This window comes from Theropithecus gelada, chromosome 20 (genome assembly GCF_003255815.1).
Source record: "Theropithecus gelada isolate Dixy chromosome 20, Tgel_1.0, whole genome shotgun sequence".
Lineage (NCBI taxonomy): Eukaryota > Metazoa > Chordata > Mammalia > Primates > Cercopithecidae > Theropithecus > Theropithecus gelada.
The window spans coordinates 52,614,499-52,629,953 of record NC_037688.1 but is presented as its reverse complement, the minus strand read 5'-3'; the positions used below and the strand labels follow the sequence as shown (position 1 = coordinate 52,629,953).

Below are 15,455 nucleotides of genomic sequence, written 5' to 3'. Positions count from 1 at the left end.
CCCCTACCCCGGCCCCCGGCTCTCACCCCCCACCCCTACCCCGGCCCCCGGTTCTCACCTCCTACCCCTGCCTCCACTCTCACCTCCTACTCCTGCCCCCGGGCTCTCACCTCCTACTCCTGCCCCCGGGCTCTCACCTCCTACTCCTGCCCCCGGGCTCTCACCTCCTACCCCCTACTCCTGCCCCCGCCCCGCACCCACCTGCCCCTCCCCTTCTGCCGCGGTCCCCCCGCCGCACCCCACCGGCCCGCGCCCACCTTTCAGAGCTCTAAACCCGGGACCCCACCGGAAACGGAAGCCGGTCCGCCGCGCCTGGACCTCCTCCCACCGCTGACTGGCTGCAAAGGCTATCCGTCTACCCCTCGTTCCGCCCCCTTTAGGGACCGTAAAAAACACCCTGCAGAGACAGCAGCAGCAGCTCAAGGCACCGTTGGCAATGTGCGGCCCAGGCGTTTCCGCAAAAGGGCGACGCGGGCGGGGCGGGGGTTGTTCTCCCGGGGCCCACTTACCCTACCAGGGAACGAGCGCAGAAAAAATGTAAAATCTCGTTTAGTTTGAAAAATCACTGTAGAATATTAAATTCACCAATCACAGATAAATCAGATCTACATAAAAATATGTCTTAATGTCTTAGAATTTCCTTTTACTCCAAAACACCCCATATATACATATTTCTCTTTTATAAGCTTAGAGATTGCTTTGGTGGTCAAAGGCAGGGTGGCTGGGGGAGGGAAGACCCTCAGGAAAGCCACACCCCGGACAAGACCCAGAAAGGAAGCCCCCAGAGCCAAGTGTAGGAGGACCCCACCCGGGTCTCAGCCGCCCACTTCCCCAGGGTGGATCCAACACTCACAGGCCTCAGGGAGGGGCCAGGTGCTGCGCCTAGTCATTGCTTCCCGCACAAGGCTTGCATGAGGAGCAGAGACAGCCCAGTCTCCTGATCACCCACAGGGCACAGACAGCCCAGTGCAGGGGGCAGACACCACCACAGCTCCTGGGACCCAGAGAAAGCTCCCAGAGGGAGGCCCAGGAACGCTGGGGTGGGTGGACTGGGCTGCGTAGGGGTTCCTTGTGGGCCAAATCCCCAGAGCAGCAGAGCACACCAGTCCCAGGAGGCTCTTCTCAGGGACCTAAGGCTCCAGAGCCAAGAAAAAGGGAAGGGCGGGGCGGAAGCCTGCATCCCCTGCGCCCATCAGCTTTGGTGGAGACCTTGGTCTCCAGTGCCTATGATGACCACAGCAGCAGAGGGGGATCCTCCACGCCTCAGGCAGGCTGGCATCAGGGCCACATAGGGGCCAGGAGCAGGGGTCTCGGAGTTCACAGCTCCCAGCTCCAGTGGTGGGCTCAGGGTTCCTGGGCTCCATGGGTCTCTTACCACAGCCTCACCAGGGAACAGGACCATAGGGAGTCCTTCGCCCCATCTCTAGCCACCCGCAGGCCAGCGGAGCACACAGCCCCATCCTCGCACAGGCACCTGTGGTCTCCAGGTAACCAAGCCCAGGTCCCAGGGGCCACTGCAGACAGCAGCTGGGATCTGCAGAGGGACCTCAGCAGCCAGCAGGCAGCTGGTGGGGAGAGGTGCGTGTGAGGGGGGGGTGGCCCTCTCCTCAGTAGGAGGAAGTGAGAGGGTACCCAGGCCAATTTTATTCAGCTGGAAATCAATCTGTCCAGGGCTGAACCAGGTGCCTCCCCCTCGATGCAGCTCCTGGCTGAAGAGGTCATCAGAGCAGCAGCTGTCCCCAGGCTGGTGTCATGTCACCGTGTACAGTTCCTCCCGATCGTTCTTACAGATCTGATAGTGGCAGGGGAATTTCTGCGAGCAGGCCCAGGGCTCAGCGTGCTCATCAGGTGGCGGCAGCAGCAAGGCTGCGCTCCCGGCCAGCAGGACGTGCCAGATGCTGTGGGTGTAGTAGTAGTTGTCGCTGGTCATCATGGAGGTATAGATGGCAACGCCCACGGACGCCATGGAGATGCCGGGCAGGAGGTAGAAGGCCCAGCGCTGCCACGAGGTGGGGTAGCACTGGCGCCGGTGCCCGCAGCGGTAAGTCTAGAGAAAACAGCCACGCAGGCATCAGTGCAGCCGCAGCTCCCAGGGCCCGGAAACAGCGGTTACTGGGGGCCTGCCCAGGTCTGGGCAGCAGAACGACAAGGGTGGGCTGCTTCAAGGGGGCTCAAGGGCACAAGGCCACTGGTCCTCAGGCCCAGGCCTCAGGGACACAGCCATGCTGGGCCTCTGTGGGTGCCATGGCAACCCCCAGCAGATACGGGCATTCACTGGTTGGAGCAAGACCGGGAACGTGGCCAGAGCAAGGGGCCAGGCTCTCTTCTGCGAGCATCTGGGCAGCAGTGCCAGCCAGCCCGGCTCCTTACCCACATGGAGGCCATGATCACGAAGGCAAAGAGGCAGGGCCCCAGCATGTTCCAGATGCCCCTGCGGTCCAGCTGCAAGGACATGGCGATGACCAGTGTGCCCAGAAGAAACAGCACCTGGGCAAGACACAGGGATGACTGCAGGGACATCTCTGAGGGCTGAGGGCCCAGCAGGAGCAAGTGTACCCCAGGGCCCCGCAGCACCTCTGCCTGCCCCCTCGGAGCTGCTGCCACCCTCTGACCAGCTCTGCCAGCCTCTGACCAGCTGTGCCAGCCGGCAGGGACACGCCCCTCCTTTAGCTTCTGCATTGCATCCACAGGTGAATGTGGCCAGGCAGGCACCTCTGGGGGACTACAGGGTGGTCAAACTGGACAGCCACATATGGCAGCTCTGCACCCACACACTCACTAGCCCTCTGTACCCCTGGGTTTCCAGGAATCCCCCATCAGGGTGGCTTCAGTCTCCCGCCCACTGTTCCATAGGGAGGGGCTCCTACCCCCCAGTCTCCATCAGACACTTCTGCCCACAACCTACAGTTCTCTGCCTATCTGCAGGTTCAGGCCCTGCACTCAGCCCTGCAGGACCCTAGTGTTTCCCAGCCTCCCCCCTGCCCTGGCTGTGGGGCTCCCATGGGTACCCCCTTGGGGCAGCACCCAGCCTGTAGTTCCCAGAGCAGACAGGAGGGCAAAGCATGCAGCTCACAAACCTAGGGCACGAGTCTCCCCATGCCAGGGCCAGCTGCCACAGAGTCCCCAAAGCATCCTTGGCACCAAGGACCCAGGGAGCATGGGTAGGGGCTTCTCGAGGGTAGGGGGCCTGGCCTCCCCTGCCTACCACCTTCCTTCCTGGCATCCTCCAAACAGCCGGCATTGCCCCCTCACAACTGCCTGCAGGGTCTCAGACCCGCATCTCCGTGTGGCATCACAGAAGACATGAGCTTTCTTTTCTTTTGTCACCCAGGCTGGAGTGCAGTGCTGTGACCTCGGTTCACTCCAACACCTCCAACGCCTGGGATCAAGCGATCTTCCCACCTTAGTCTCCCGAGTGGCCGGGACCACAGGCATGCACCCACTACGCTCAGCTAACGTTTCGATTTTTTGTACAGCCCAGGCTGCTCTTGAACCCCTGGCCTAATGGGATCCTCCCCCAGGTGTTGGGATTACAGGTGTGATTACAGGTGTGAGCCACCAGAGCCACCGTGCTCGGGCGAGATGTGAGGTTTCCAGGGGCTGTGCCCAACGCCAGGTCCGGCCTCTCCCACGGTACTGCCTTTTGCAGGCTGCACTTGGGGGCCCTGCTCCCCCAGAGCCCACACCCCACGTCGAGGGCCACTCACGTATTTCAGGACTGCCTTGAGCCGCGCCATGCACAGGATGGTGACCCAGATGGCCGCCCCGGAGCCCAGGAAGTCGCAGTACTGCAGCGTGTCGTAGTTGAGGATACACAGCACCGCCTCCCCGGGCTGGTCGCAGGCGTGGTAGAACTGTGGAGAGGCTCCGTGAGCGCCATCCCGCCCTCCCACCCCAAGTCCCTGCAGGAGGGGCCAGCCTACCGTGGAGAAGAACATGGTGTAGGCGTAGACGGAGGCCTCAACCAGGAAGAATCGCTGCACTGAGACGGTGATGGGGGCCAGGAACATGAGGTTGCTGAGCGTGAGCAGCAGTGCGGCTGCCCTCTGCTGGGCCACCGTCTGGGCTGTGCTGTTGTCCGTGCAGCTCCACCCACGCCAGCCTGGGGGCACAAAACCCCACGGCGGAGGCTGGGGGCACTGCTGAAACTCAGGGCCCACCCCTCACCCAGGACCCTGCAGAGAAGCCCCTTCATCACCCAGGGGCAAGCTGGGTAGGCACAGTGGGCGGGGCCAAGGTCAGGAGGCAGTATCACCCCCGGGGATACCTGGTGCCTGTGCCAGGCAGGCAGATTGTTGGTGGGGAACAGGGGAGTGGGGAGGAGGCTTTGCCCCTGCATTGCTTTGCAGGGGTCTCTCTCCAGCCCCTTGTGGCGCTTCCCCAGGGGAGAGGCATGGCACAGCACTGGAAGCCAACAGCAGCAGCGTCTTGGGGCGGGCGGGGCCCTGGCCCTCACCTGCCTTGCAGCTGCAGCCGGCATATAGGTAGCTGTGTCTGCGGAGCAGGAGGCACTGGCCGTAGGGTCCACAATCGTTCAAACAGGGCACCAGGTACAAGGTGGTCTCCACATGGATCACAGCCTGCTCACAGTCACTTTGAGGAAGGGGCCACAGGAAAGCTGGTGCAGTGGTCTGCCAGCCCAGCTGCCACCAGCACACCCAAGAGGCTGACGGACATGAGAACCCAGCATTGAGGCTCCCAGCTTTCAGTAGCCGTGGAAGAAGCACCCCTCTAGCTGGGTCACTCAGAATGCCAACCTCAGGCAGCCCGCCTGTGATCCTGAGTGAAATGACAGGGTGCCTGACCCCCGTCCCTGCCCTAGATTTACTTACTCAGCGTTCTCAGGGCACATGAGCTGCAGAGAGAGGTACCAGTTGTCTGTCTCTGGGTAGGGGATGATGAGGTTGGCCCTGAGAGACCAGGCGCTCAGAGACAAGGGGTAGCCCTGGAAGAAGGCTGCAGGGGAGCCAGAGGGCCCCATCAGAGGAGGCCGGGTCGGGAGCTGGCACGGGCCACGCTGATGGTGACGCCTGCCCATCATACCTGTGGTGCAGTTGAGCGAACTGTTGAAGCCAAGGAAGGGTGAGGCAGCGTTCACACAGGCCACTATGACGGTCTCATTCCCCATCTCTGTCTGGAAAGGGAGGCAGTGCCGGCTCAGCCCCAGCAGCCCCTGGCCACAGTGGGGTCATCCGCCCCACAAGCCAGCTCAGCCTGGTGCTGGTGCCTTTTTTTTTCTGAGACGGAGTCTCGCTCTGTCACCCAGGCTGGAGTGCAGTGGCGCGATCTCGGCTCACTGCAAGCTCCGCCTCCCAGGTTCACACCATTCTCCTGCCTCAGCCTCCTGAGTAGCTGGGACTACAGGTGCCCGCCACCACGCCCAGCTGATATTTTTGTGTTTTTACTAGAGATAGGGTTTCACTGTGTTAGTCAGGATGGTCTCAATCTCCTGACCTCGTGATCTGTCCGCCTTGGCCTCCCAAAGTGCTGGGATTACAGGTGTGAGTCATTGTGCCCGGTCAGTGCTGGTGCCTTTCTCTGAGACTCCTGCAGGCCCAGGGCCCACCGGGACCCTTCCTCCCCGGGCCCTGGGACATCCTGCCTCCACCCCACCTCTGACCCTAGCTACCCTGGGCCCTGCTGACAGGAGCAAGGCTGCCCAGCAGGGTAGGCGCCCCCAACATGGGCCCCTGTCCTGGCCCATGCCTGCTGGTGTCACTGTGTTGCCTGTCCCAGTGCCAAGGTAAATGAGGAGGCCCTGCAGGGGCCGCCCGACGCCCTGCCCGAGCCCAGGCCACAGGCCGCTTGCAGACAGCAGGTACCTTGTTGGCCCGCAGGGAGATGGTGAGGGAGCCCCCGCTGTCCATGCCGGTGTTCAGGCGCAGTCGCATCATGGACGGTGTGTTTGGACACACCCTCACCGAGACCCTGTCCAGGAGCTGGAAGTGCACGGACACCACGTCCATGTCCTCCCGCATGACTGGGTAGTTTGTGAGGCAGAAGGGGCTGCGGTCCACGCTGCCACTCCTGCCCAGATCCTGGTGGTCGGGGCTCAGGGAGGGCAGACCAGTGGAGGCAGTGAAGCTCTGGTTTTGGCTGCTCTGCAGAAGGGGCTGGATGGTTACACTCTGTGGCCTGCAAGCTGCCGAGAGGACAAGGGGTTTGGTTGGAGGAAAGTCTAGGGATCTGGGGAGGGGCAGGGCCATCCCTCCAGCCCTTGTGCGGCCCACCTGTGAGGGCAGCTACAGCACTGAAAGTCACTGTCCCGAGGGGCCCCACCAGGCTCTCAGCTGTCACTTGCAGCCACCGGTCCCAGGGCGGTGAGGGCAGCAGCAGGCGACAGGGCCAGGGGGCACTGGTGCAGGTGAGCACCTTCTGGAAGTTGCTAGGCAGGGTGACCGGGCCCACAGTGAGACGCACAGGGCAACCCAGGCTCCCGCTGGACACACAGTCCCGCAGCTCCAGCAGAAGCTCCCGCGTGTAATCGGGGACAAAGACCCTGCAGCAAGGGGACACGGCTGGCTCAGGCTCTGCCATTCCTCAGCCCACCTCGTGGGGACCCAAGGAGGCCAGGCATCTGGACTACTTCCCAGCCCACCCCCAGGGCTCAGGGCCAGGCTCTCGCACCCACTCCACCAAATCTGAGGTGGGGCCGGAGGCCAGAGCTAGGCTGCCCCACCAGGCCCCGCTCACTTGAGGTAGCTGGGGTGGGAGAGGAGAGTGTGTGGAAGGGGCACATCCGGCTCCATGACTGAAATCTCGACCACCCGTGTGACCAGCAGGTCAGGCTGGAAGACGTAGGCACAGGTGGGAGCCAAGCCCTAGGGAGAGAACAGGTGTGGGCAGGGGTGGTGTCAGAGAATGCAGGCATGAGGGCAGGGTCCCACCAGAAACCCCAGGCATGCAGGGAGCAGGGCTGGCCCCAGAATGCAGTGTGGAGCCTAGAGCAAGGACCACCCAAAGAGGTGAACGGCAGGGACTGGCCATCGCCGCGAGGTTCTCTGCCTCCATCCCGGAGGGCAGCCCCTCTCACCTTCAACTCGATCTTCTGGGATGACGGGGGCAGGTGGGCGGCCACGAACCAGTCCCCGGGGGCTGGGTGGGAAACGTTGACAGAGGCATTGCTTAGCGGTGCAGCGCTCAGCGGCACCCTGACCTGGAAGGAGGGCTGCACCGAGGTGTCATCTGGGAAGCTGGTGCCCAGTGGGTTGATGACGGGAGGAGCACCGGAACGGAAGTGCCTGGAGACGGGAGAGCAGCACAGGGCTCAGGCACAGGGCTTGGCCAGGCGCGGGGGGTGGGCAGGCAGGCGGGCGGCCACCTACACGGTGATCTCTGCGTCGGTGCAGGCGGTGCCGCCCTCCCGGGAGACCTGCAGCAGCCAGCGCAGAAGCACAGTGTCCGGGGGCACGCGGAAGCGGAAGAGCCTGGCACTGCCGTACCAGCTGTAGAAGGACAGCCTCTGCGGGGCCTGCGAGAAGTGCTCGGACACCAGCCCCACCTCTGTGAGGAGAAGGAGGCGTCAGCCAGGCTGGGAGCCCTCCTCCAGGGCCGCAGATGGGGAGGATGAGGTCCCCAGAGGGAAAGGGCTGGATGCCCCGGGGGACCCACCTGCAGCCCTTGGCACACCAACTCTGACCTTGGTAAAGGTCACGGCCACCCTCTGGCCCCTCAGCCAGTCCTCTGCCATCCCTCCCCAAATGACCTACATCCCACCCTCCTGGCATCTGGGTCTTTTCACAGCTGCCATCTCACTGCAGCAGCTTCCAAACAAGTCCCAGGGCACCTCAGCACCCGTCGCCACCCTAACTGCCTCCAACCTTAGAAGACCCCACTCCCCACGGCCAACCCAGGTTGAAGCTGAAGGACCCAGCAGGTGTCAGGAAGGAGCCCCCGGCCCTTATCACAGATGCCCTGGCTACCAAGGCCAAGGCATGGCCCTCCTACCTCCTCTCAGCCTTCCACATCCCCCATCTCTGGATGGGTTGGCTGCCTGCTTGGGCTATGATGTCTTCGGACACAGCCAGACCAGAGCCCAAATTCCCCCTTACCCAGAGGGAGACCCCGCGTGTGGGAGGGACCCAGGCCAGAAGCCTGGCCAGCCATGAGAACAAGCGGACAGCTGCCCCCTGCATTCCAAGCGGGCAAGGCTCCTAACTGTCCTCAGGGAATGCACCCATGCCTGGTGCGGGGATGGAGAAGGGCCCGTGGGAGACATCCTGCTCATGGCCCCAGGCGAGGACTCACAGGCTCTCACCCCCAGCCCCCGTGCCAGTTCCGACCTCGTGCCCTTGTGACCTTGGGCATCCTTCCCTCCCTGGGTCCCAGCCTTCTCCTGGGTAGGTCAGGGTGGAGGGCACGTCCCTTTGGGGGCCCCTCCCTCTGAGGTTAATTAATGACAAAGGCTTCAGGAGGAAATGCACAGTGGACACAGCAGGGTGTGGCATCCTCCCCTCCACTGCAGTTCCCCACTGCAGTTCCCCATCCTGCACTCAGGAACCCTGCCTAGGTCTCACTGGAGAGTGGGTGGCTCAGGCCCAGGCCCAGGCCCCTCCTGAGGAGGAAGACAGGTGAGCAGCAGGCTCTCCTGCCAGCCTGGTGACCCTCCCATAGAGGCACCCGAAGAAACGATATACCTGCCAACAGCAGCCTGTCGGAAAAGCCAGGCCAAGCTCCAGGGGAGCCTGGCATGGGGGCTGGGCAGGGGCAGGGGCAGGCTCCACCCACGACGCACTCCAGGCTTTCCAGGTGTCTGCTGGCCACCAGGTCCCACCCACCAGGCTGTGGCCTGATAATGTGGGCAGAGGAAACTCAAGCCCCCGGGGCCACGGTGTCCTGGAGAGAGCCGGCCTCTGTGGGGACAGGCAGGGGAGGCCACCAGCAGCACACAGCCCCTGGGCCTGCTGGGGCAAAGCCCTCAGCCCCTCTGGCCCTGGAGCACCAGCCTGAGGGCGCCTAGAACCCAGCTGGTGGCTGTGAAGTTTCAGCAGGTACACAGAGATAAGAGATCTGTTCAAGGTTGTCCTAACACCCAGTTTCCGACTCCCAGGGCTCACAGGCCCTCAGGGCCTCTCCCAGGGCTCTGTAGCCCAAGCTCCCTGCCCTAATCGCCCACACTACCAGGCTGTTAGCAGTGCTCTGAGCCCAAGGTGACCACAGGGTGAGGAGGGCCAGCCACACACCCCCTGCCTGCCCCACAGCCCCTCCACGGACACAGGGCCGGGTGAGGAAGGTGGGAATGCAAGTCCCTGTCCCTGTCCTGGGAACCTGAGTGAAGACCCCTGACCCACATCCTCCAAACCAGGACAGGCACCCATGGGAGACCCTGACCACCCACAGATGCCACAGAGCACTTGCTCCACAGTAGGCTGGGAGGAGTGAGGGGCTGAGCCAGCCCATCAGGCCTCTCCACTGCCCACACCCAGGTGTTCCATCTCCCAGGGACCCCTCACCAGGCCTGAGTTCTGGAACAGGAGAATTTCCTTTGCCAGTTTCCTAAGAAGTAAGGTTTTGGTTTTTTTGAGGGTCTCACTCTATCACCCAGGCTAGAGTGCAGTGCCATGTACACGGCTCATGGTAGCCTCAGCCTCCCATGTAACTGGAACCACAGGCTCACATTACCACACCCAGGTGATTTTTTTTTCTTTTTTTCTTTTTTTTTTTTTTTTTTTGAGACGGAGTCTCGCTCTTTCGTCCAGGCTGGAGTGCAATGGAGCGACCTCAGCTCACCACAACCTCCGCCTCCTGGGTTCAAGGGATTCTTCTACCTCAGCCTCCTGAGTAGCTGGGATTACAGGCGCCCGCCACCTCACCCAGCTAATTTTTGTATTTTTAGTAGGGATGGGGTTTCTCCATGTTGGTCAGGCTGGTCTCGAACTCCCGACCTCAGGTGATCCGCCCACCTCAGCCTCCCAAAGTGCAGGGATGACAGGCGTGAGCTTTGCGCCCGGCCATGGAGCAATTTAATCCCGGGCACCGTCCTCGGGGAAAACTGCTTTTCATCTCTAGCTGTGCCAAGCTCAGAAAGCAGGAGGCACAGCCCCCAGAAGAAACAGGAGCTCAGGCCGGGCGCGGTGGCTCACGCCTGTAATCCCAGCACTTTGGGAGGCCGAGACGGGCGGATCACGAGGTCAGGAGATCGAGGCCATCCTGGCGAACACGGTGAAACCCCGTCTCTACTAAAAAATACAAAAAACTAGCCGGGCGAAGTGGCGGCGCCTGTGGTCCCAGCTACTCGGGAGGCTGAGGCCGGAGAATGGCGTGAACCCGGGAGGCGGAGCTTGCAGTGAGCTGAGATCCGGCCACCGCACTCCAGCCTGGGCGACAGAGCCAGACTCAGTCTCAAAAAAAAAAAAAAAAAAAAAAAGAAACAGGAGCTCAAAGGAGCAATATTTCAGGGGCGGGGGAGAGGCTGGGGGCCGGGAAGTCAGGGAACAGCACCGGATCAGCTGCAGGGAACCTGGGCACCCGAGTGACTGGGGACCTGTGGGCCCTTCCAGCCAGCCGGCAAGGACACGACCCTTCGAGAGAGTTCCAGGCCACAGAGGCCAGGGCAAGTCCTCAGCATCTCCGGGTGGCCAAGGCCTGGCGGTCTCCACACACACGTCCCTACCCTGTACAGACCCTGGAAGGGCAACACCTTCTCCCTGGTCCAGCCGGCTCCTTGGACCTCAGTCAGGGACGGCGACCCTCAGGGAACAGAAATGCAAAGTTTCCAAACAAGAGGGGAGAGGGGCGCCCTTTCCTCAGTCCCTCCTCCCAGAAGCCGGGCGGGCGGTGGGAAGTGGCTGTACCAGGGCTGGTGGTCGCTGCGGAAGGGCTGGAGCCATGACGCCCACGGGCCCCGCTCCAGTGTCTAACAACTTTCTCCTGGCTCTGCCCCTCTCCCAGGCCGGACCGGGCCGGTGAGCTCACGGCCCAGACACTCCTCCCATCTGGAGTCCCGGGCAGTCCCCTGGGCCCCTCAACTTCCCCGCGCCGAGTGCGCCGGGCGCGCCGGACCCGAGCGCTCCGGAGGGAGGAGGGAGAGGAGAGGGCGCTCCAGGGGCCGATGTGGCCCAACCCAGTTCGGGGAAACCAGGAGGAAGAGCGGGGTCCCGCCCGCCTCGACCCCTCGGACACGAAGCGCCGCAAAGGGCCACCCTGAGCCCCCAACCCGCGGCGGGGACCCCAGCCCCGCGCCGGCGCCAAATGAGCGCACAGGTGCGCGGGGGGTGAGTCACAATCCCGCCCCGCCCGCGGCCCCGGCCCCACTCCCCCGATGGCGCCCGCGCGCCCCGCTCACCGCTCTTCCCGCTGTCGCGGGCGGAGGCAGGCGGGGGCCGGGCGAGCAGCAGCAGCAGTAGCGGCCCCGCCACCACCGCGGCCACTGCCTCCCCCCCGGTCCCGGTGCCAGCCCGGCCCATGGCTCCGCGCTCGGCCCAGCGCTACCCGGCCCGCGTCCCGCGCCGCCAGCCCCCGCCGCCGCCCGGGCAGCCTCTGCCGCCTCCGCGGCCGCTGCCGCCTCTGCCCCCGGCGCCCATGGCCCGGCCGGTCTCCGCCACCGTCGCCCCGGGCACTTCCGCCCGCAGGCCCCGCCCCGCAGGCCCAGCTGGGAGGGCGCGGGCGGGGTCGGGGGGCGGGACCGGGGGGTCGCGGACGCCGGGCGCGGGGGCAGGGTTCACGTGGGACGCGCGGGGGACAGAGCGGGGGACGCGGGGTCTGGGGTACGCCGGAGGGGGCTCGCGGGACGGAGGGTCGCGCGGGACGGAGGGATCGCGGGGGTCCCAGGACGGAGAGGTCGCGCCGGGCGCGCTCGGAACAAGCAGGAAATTCTCCCCGAGGCGTGGGCTTCGCGGGGCTTCCCCGCCGGTTCGCTGAGTCCCAGCTCTGCTCGGCCGGGACGTCCGTGGCGGTCTCGGGGAGCCCGCGGGGCGCAGAGGCGCCGACCTCCGCCTGGGACCTAGAGGGGCCCGCGCCCTGCCCTGCCTGGCGCGCGTGGGCCTGAGCCAGGCGCCTCAACACGGGGACCCCCGGGCCGGCCTTCACGCCGCAGAGCCGCTGCAGGTGCGTGTCAGATCCACGCTTTTATGCACAAGACGAGAAGGCTGCTTGTGCTTAGGGACTGTAGTACCCGATTAGGATGGCGATTCAGACGGGTGCGTGGTGAAGTCCTGGTACTTTGCACCGGGATGGATTCCCATCATGTAAGATTTAAGCCGAAAAAAGGAAGCGATAAAGCCTAGAAGAAAACTCAGGGAAGCTTTTTCTGTCTTGGGGCCAAGGCGGCTTTTCCAAGCGTGGCACAGAATCCAGAAGTTCCACCGCGTCGTGGGTGGGAGGGGGGTGGGGGGCGTCTGCAGAGCCAAACTACATAAGCGAAGTCAAAAAGACCGAGCCCCCAACTGGGAGGTGGGGGACACAACTCGCAACTCACATCACAGAGCTCACCTTAATAAGACTAGTCACAGTGTAGTAATAAACAGCTCTAAATCAACCATACAAAGGCTCCCGGAGGAGATACTGAAGGACAGCTGCCAGAGATACGGGGATCCTCCCCCCTCAGCGCAGAAATGCAAATTAAAAACCTCTCCAGGCCGGGCGCGGTGGCTCACGTTTGTAATCCCAGCACTTTGGGAGGCCGAGGCGGGCGGATCACGAGGTCAGGAGATCGAGACCACGGTGAAACCCCGTCTCTACTAGAAATACAAAAAACTAGCCGGGCGAGGTGGCGGGCGCCTGTAGTCCCAGCTACTCAGGAGGCTGAGGCAGGAGAATGGCGTGAACCCGGGAGGCGGAGCTTGCCGTGAGCCGAGGTGGTGATCGCGCCACTGCACTCCAGCCTGGGCTACAGAGCCAGACTCCGTCTCAAAACAAAAACAAAAACAAAAACAAAACACTAAAGTGTCCTTCCCAAGATGTGAGGGTAAAAAAGTAAAACATAAAAGGAAAACCCCGTTAAAGTGACTTTTTTTTCCTTTCACCTAACACATTGGCAAATAAAAACTGTACTGACAGGTGAGACTGCGGCCCACAGACACTGCTTGCAGCAGGCAGAGGATGTGGGAGCCTAGTAGGAACCCCGGACTTGTCCACTGAAGTAACAGCAGCAATGGCCTTCCCTCGGGAATTGCACCTCTGGATTTTCCCTGCAGATACGTTCATGGAAGTGGGCCACTGCATACGTCCAGTGACTTAACGTGGCACCGCCTACATGCGTGTCACTGGCCGGTGCGGCATTCAAGTCATTCATACGGGGTCCAGATGCGACAGAGCGTGGCCGAAACAGGAAAGACAGGAAGCGCTGTGCTGCTTAGAAATGGTCTACCAGATGCAGCCGTAGCTGTAAGAAAGGAACAGGCAGAACAGTGTGTTCAGAGCGCTACCATTTGTGTAGAAAAGGGAGAAAAACACGTTTCATTTGTGTGTATCAAAGGCATAGAATGTCTGGAATGATCCAGCACCGGCTACACTGGTTGACCTTGGGGGCCGGAGAGGCAGGGGTGGGGGTGGGGGTGGGGGTGGCCGCAGGACTATACCCGTTTGTACCTTTTGAACGCCGCAGCGGGGGGTGAGGGTTTACGGAGCGGGGGAAGGGAAGCTGACTCCAGAGCCCAGACCCCTGAAGGCCAAAGCAGCGGAGGTGGAGGTGTTGGCCGGGGAGGAAGGAAGCCCCGGCTGAGCCTTAAAGAAACCCTTTGTTTCCCGGGAATGCCAGCTGGCCGTCCTCTGCCCTGCTGAGGGGTGAGGGGGCTCCTAGGCGGTTCTCAATTTAAAGGCACAGAAGTCAGATCGTGGATTTTGCTGAGCCATGATTTGAGTGTGCTGTGCCGGGCTGCACCCAGCAGCCATGGTCAGCACCAGCACCCAGGACTGCTCCATCAGGCCCAGTCCCTGCCCCAGGCTGGGCCCAAGTCCCCCCTCCTCCCACTGCCCTCCCCTGAGTGAGTCACCTTAGTTTGAGGTTCCTGTGCCCTAAGTTCCCCACCAGAGAGGGAGAGAAGCAGCAGAGTCCCCATTTCCAGTGCTCCAGCTGAGGGTTGGTGAACTTGAAGGTGGATAAGAATCCCCAGACAGAAGTCCAGAGACATCTGCTAAGTCACAGAGCGCTGGCAATGGAGAGACTCTTCTGTAACAGGAGACACAGCTCAGTCACACTAGTGGTCAGGGAAACAAATTAAAACAAGTCATTTTGTCAAAAAGCAGCCACGCAGCCCTCGCCACAACAGGCGCTCACGCTTTGCTGGCAGGAATGTGAACCCCCTCAACCTTTTGAAAATAATTGTGGCAACATTAAAATGTAATGGAGAGGCCGGACACGGTGGCTCATGCCTGTAATCCCAGCACTTTGGGAGGCTGAGGTGGGGGGGGGTCACCTGAGGTCAGGAGTTCAAGATCAGCCTGGCCAACATAGCAAATTATTTTTGTCTCTGCTAAAAATACAAAAATTAGCCAGGCATGGTGACATGCGCCTGTAATCCCAGCTACTCAGGAGGCTGAGGCAGGAGAATCACTTGAACCCGGGAGGCAGAGGTTGCAGTGAGCAGGGATCAGACCACTGCACTCCAGCCTGGGCAACAGAGAAAGACTCCATCTTTTAAAATTATTATTATTAAAATAATAATATTAATTTAAAAAATAATTTTTTATTATTAAAATAATAATAATAATGTACTGCAGAACACTAGGGCCTAGGGACAGACACACAAGGATGTTTGCAGCAGAACTGTTTGTAGTTGCAAAAACCTGGGAGCTCCATGAGGGCAGCGGGTAAACAAATCATGCTATAACACACTCTGAATTTGTTTTTTTTTTTTTTTGGACATGGAGCCTCACTCTGTTGCCCAGGCTGGAGTGCAGTGGTGCGATCTCGGCTCACTGCAAGCTCTGCCTCCCGGGTTCACGTCTTTCTCCTGCCTCAGCCTCCCGAGTAGCTGGGACTACAGGCGCCCGCCACCATTCCCAGCTAATTTTTTGTGTTTTCAGTAGAGATGGGATTTCATTGTGTTAGCCAGGATGGCCTCGATCTCCTGACCTCATGATCCGTCCACCTCGGCCTCCCAAAATGCTGGGATTACAGGCGTGAGCCACCACGCCCAGCCTACTCTGAATTTTTATGCAACTTTTAGATAGGTCTATAAATGTGTCTTCTGAAGGAATGTTGGTAAAGTGGAAAAATTCAGCTGCTGGATAACATGGACGCGTCGTATTTCCAAACAAACAGGAAGACCCTCAAGCCCCCTCCCCAGGTCCCCCTCTAGTGAGCCTGGGTGAGGGTGAACTCCAGCTGCCTGTGGCCTGGCCAGAGGGGAGGCTTGCTGGGTGTGGGAGCTGCTTTCCACAGTGGGTGTGCTCTCCGCCCAGCAGCAATAAGCATTATTATAGTTGCCTTGGATAAAAATATCAAAAGTTAAATAAAAGCAAAAAAAAAGCTGTAATCCAGTTTTCTCCAAATAACCACCCTGTGCACCTCCTCC

General features: G+C 61.4%; 2 protein-coding genes across 4 annotated transcripts in view; both read right to left on the bottom strand.

Annotated features, from left to right (window-relative positions):
* The window catches only part of MRPL28 (mitochondrial ribosomal protein L28), a 3,750-nt gene extending 3,414 nt beyond the window's left edge, over positions 1–336 (bottom strand). The window contains exon 1 of one of the 2 annotated variants that reach the window (XM_025369584.1): positions 258–336. The gene's annotated coding sequence lies outside the window, so the exon portion shown is untranslated. Of the gene's footprint in view, positions 1–243 lie in introns of both variants that reach the window. The other variant, XM_025369586.1, reaches the window with a different exon arrangement.
* Positions 337–548: 212 nt separating this feature from the next.
* On the bottom strand, positions 549–11,553 carry TMEM8A (transmembrane protein 8A). Of its 2 annotated transcripts, none has more exons than XM_025369583.1 (13): positions 11,477–11,553; positions 7,326–7,460; positions 7,034–7,241; positions 6,694–6,821; positions 6,231–6,499; positions 5,823–6,142; positions 5,044–5,134; positions 4,833–4,956; positions 4,457–4,593; positions 3,924–4,102; positions 3,708–3,854; positions 2,371–2,487; positions 549–2,047 (listed from the first exon to the last, which is right to left on the bottom strand). In XM_025369583.1, exons 4-13 carry the CDS (start codon positions 6,747–6,749, stop codon positions 1,751–1,753), a joined length of 1,737 nt encoding a protein of 578 aa, XP_025225368.1. In that variant the 5' UTR covers positions 6,750–6,821; positions 7,034–7,241; positions 7,326–7,460; positions 11,477–11,553; the 3' UTR covers positions 549–1,750. The 2 variants fall into 2 exon arrangements, with proteins under 2 accessions (XP_025225368.1, XP_025225367.1); XM_025369582.1 differs by having other exon boundaries at positions 7,326–7,503; positions 11,285–11,538.
* Positions 11,554–15,455: the final 3,902 nt, after the last annotated feature.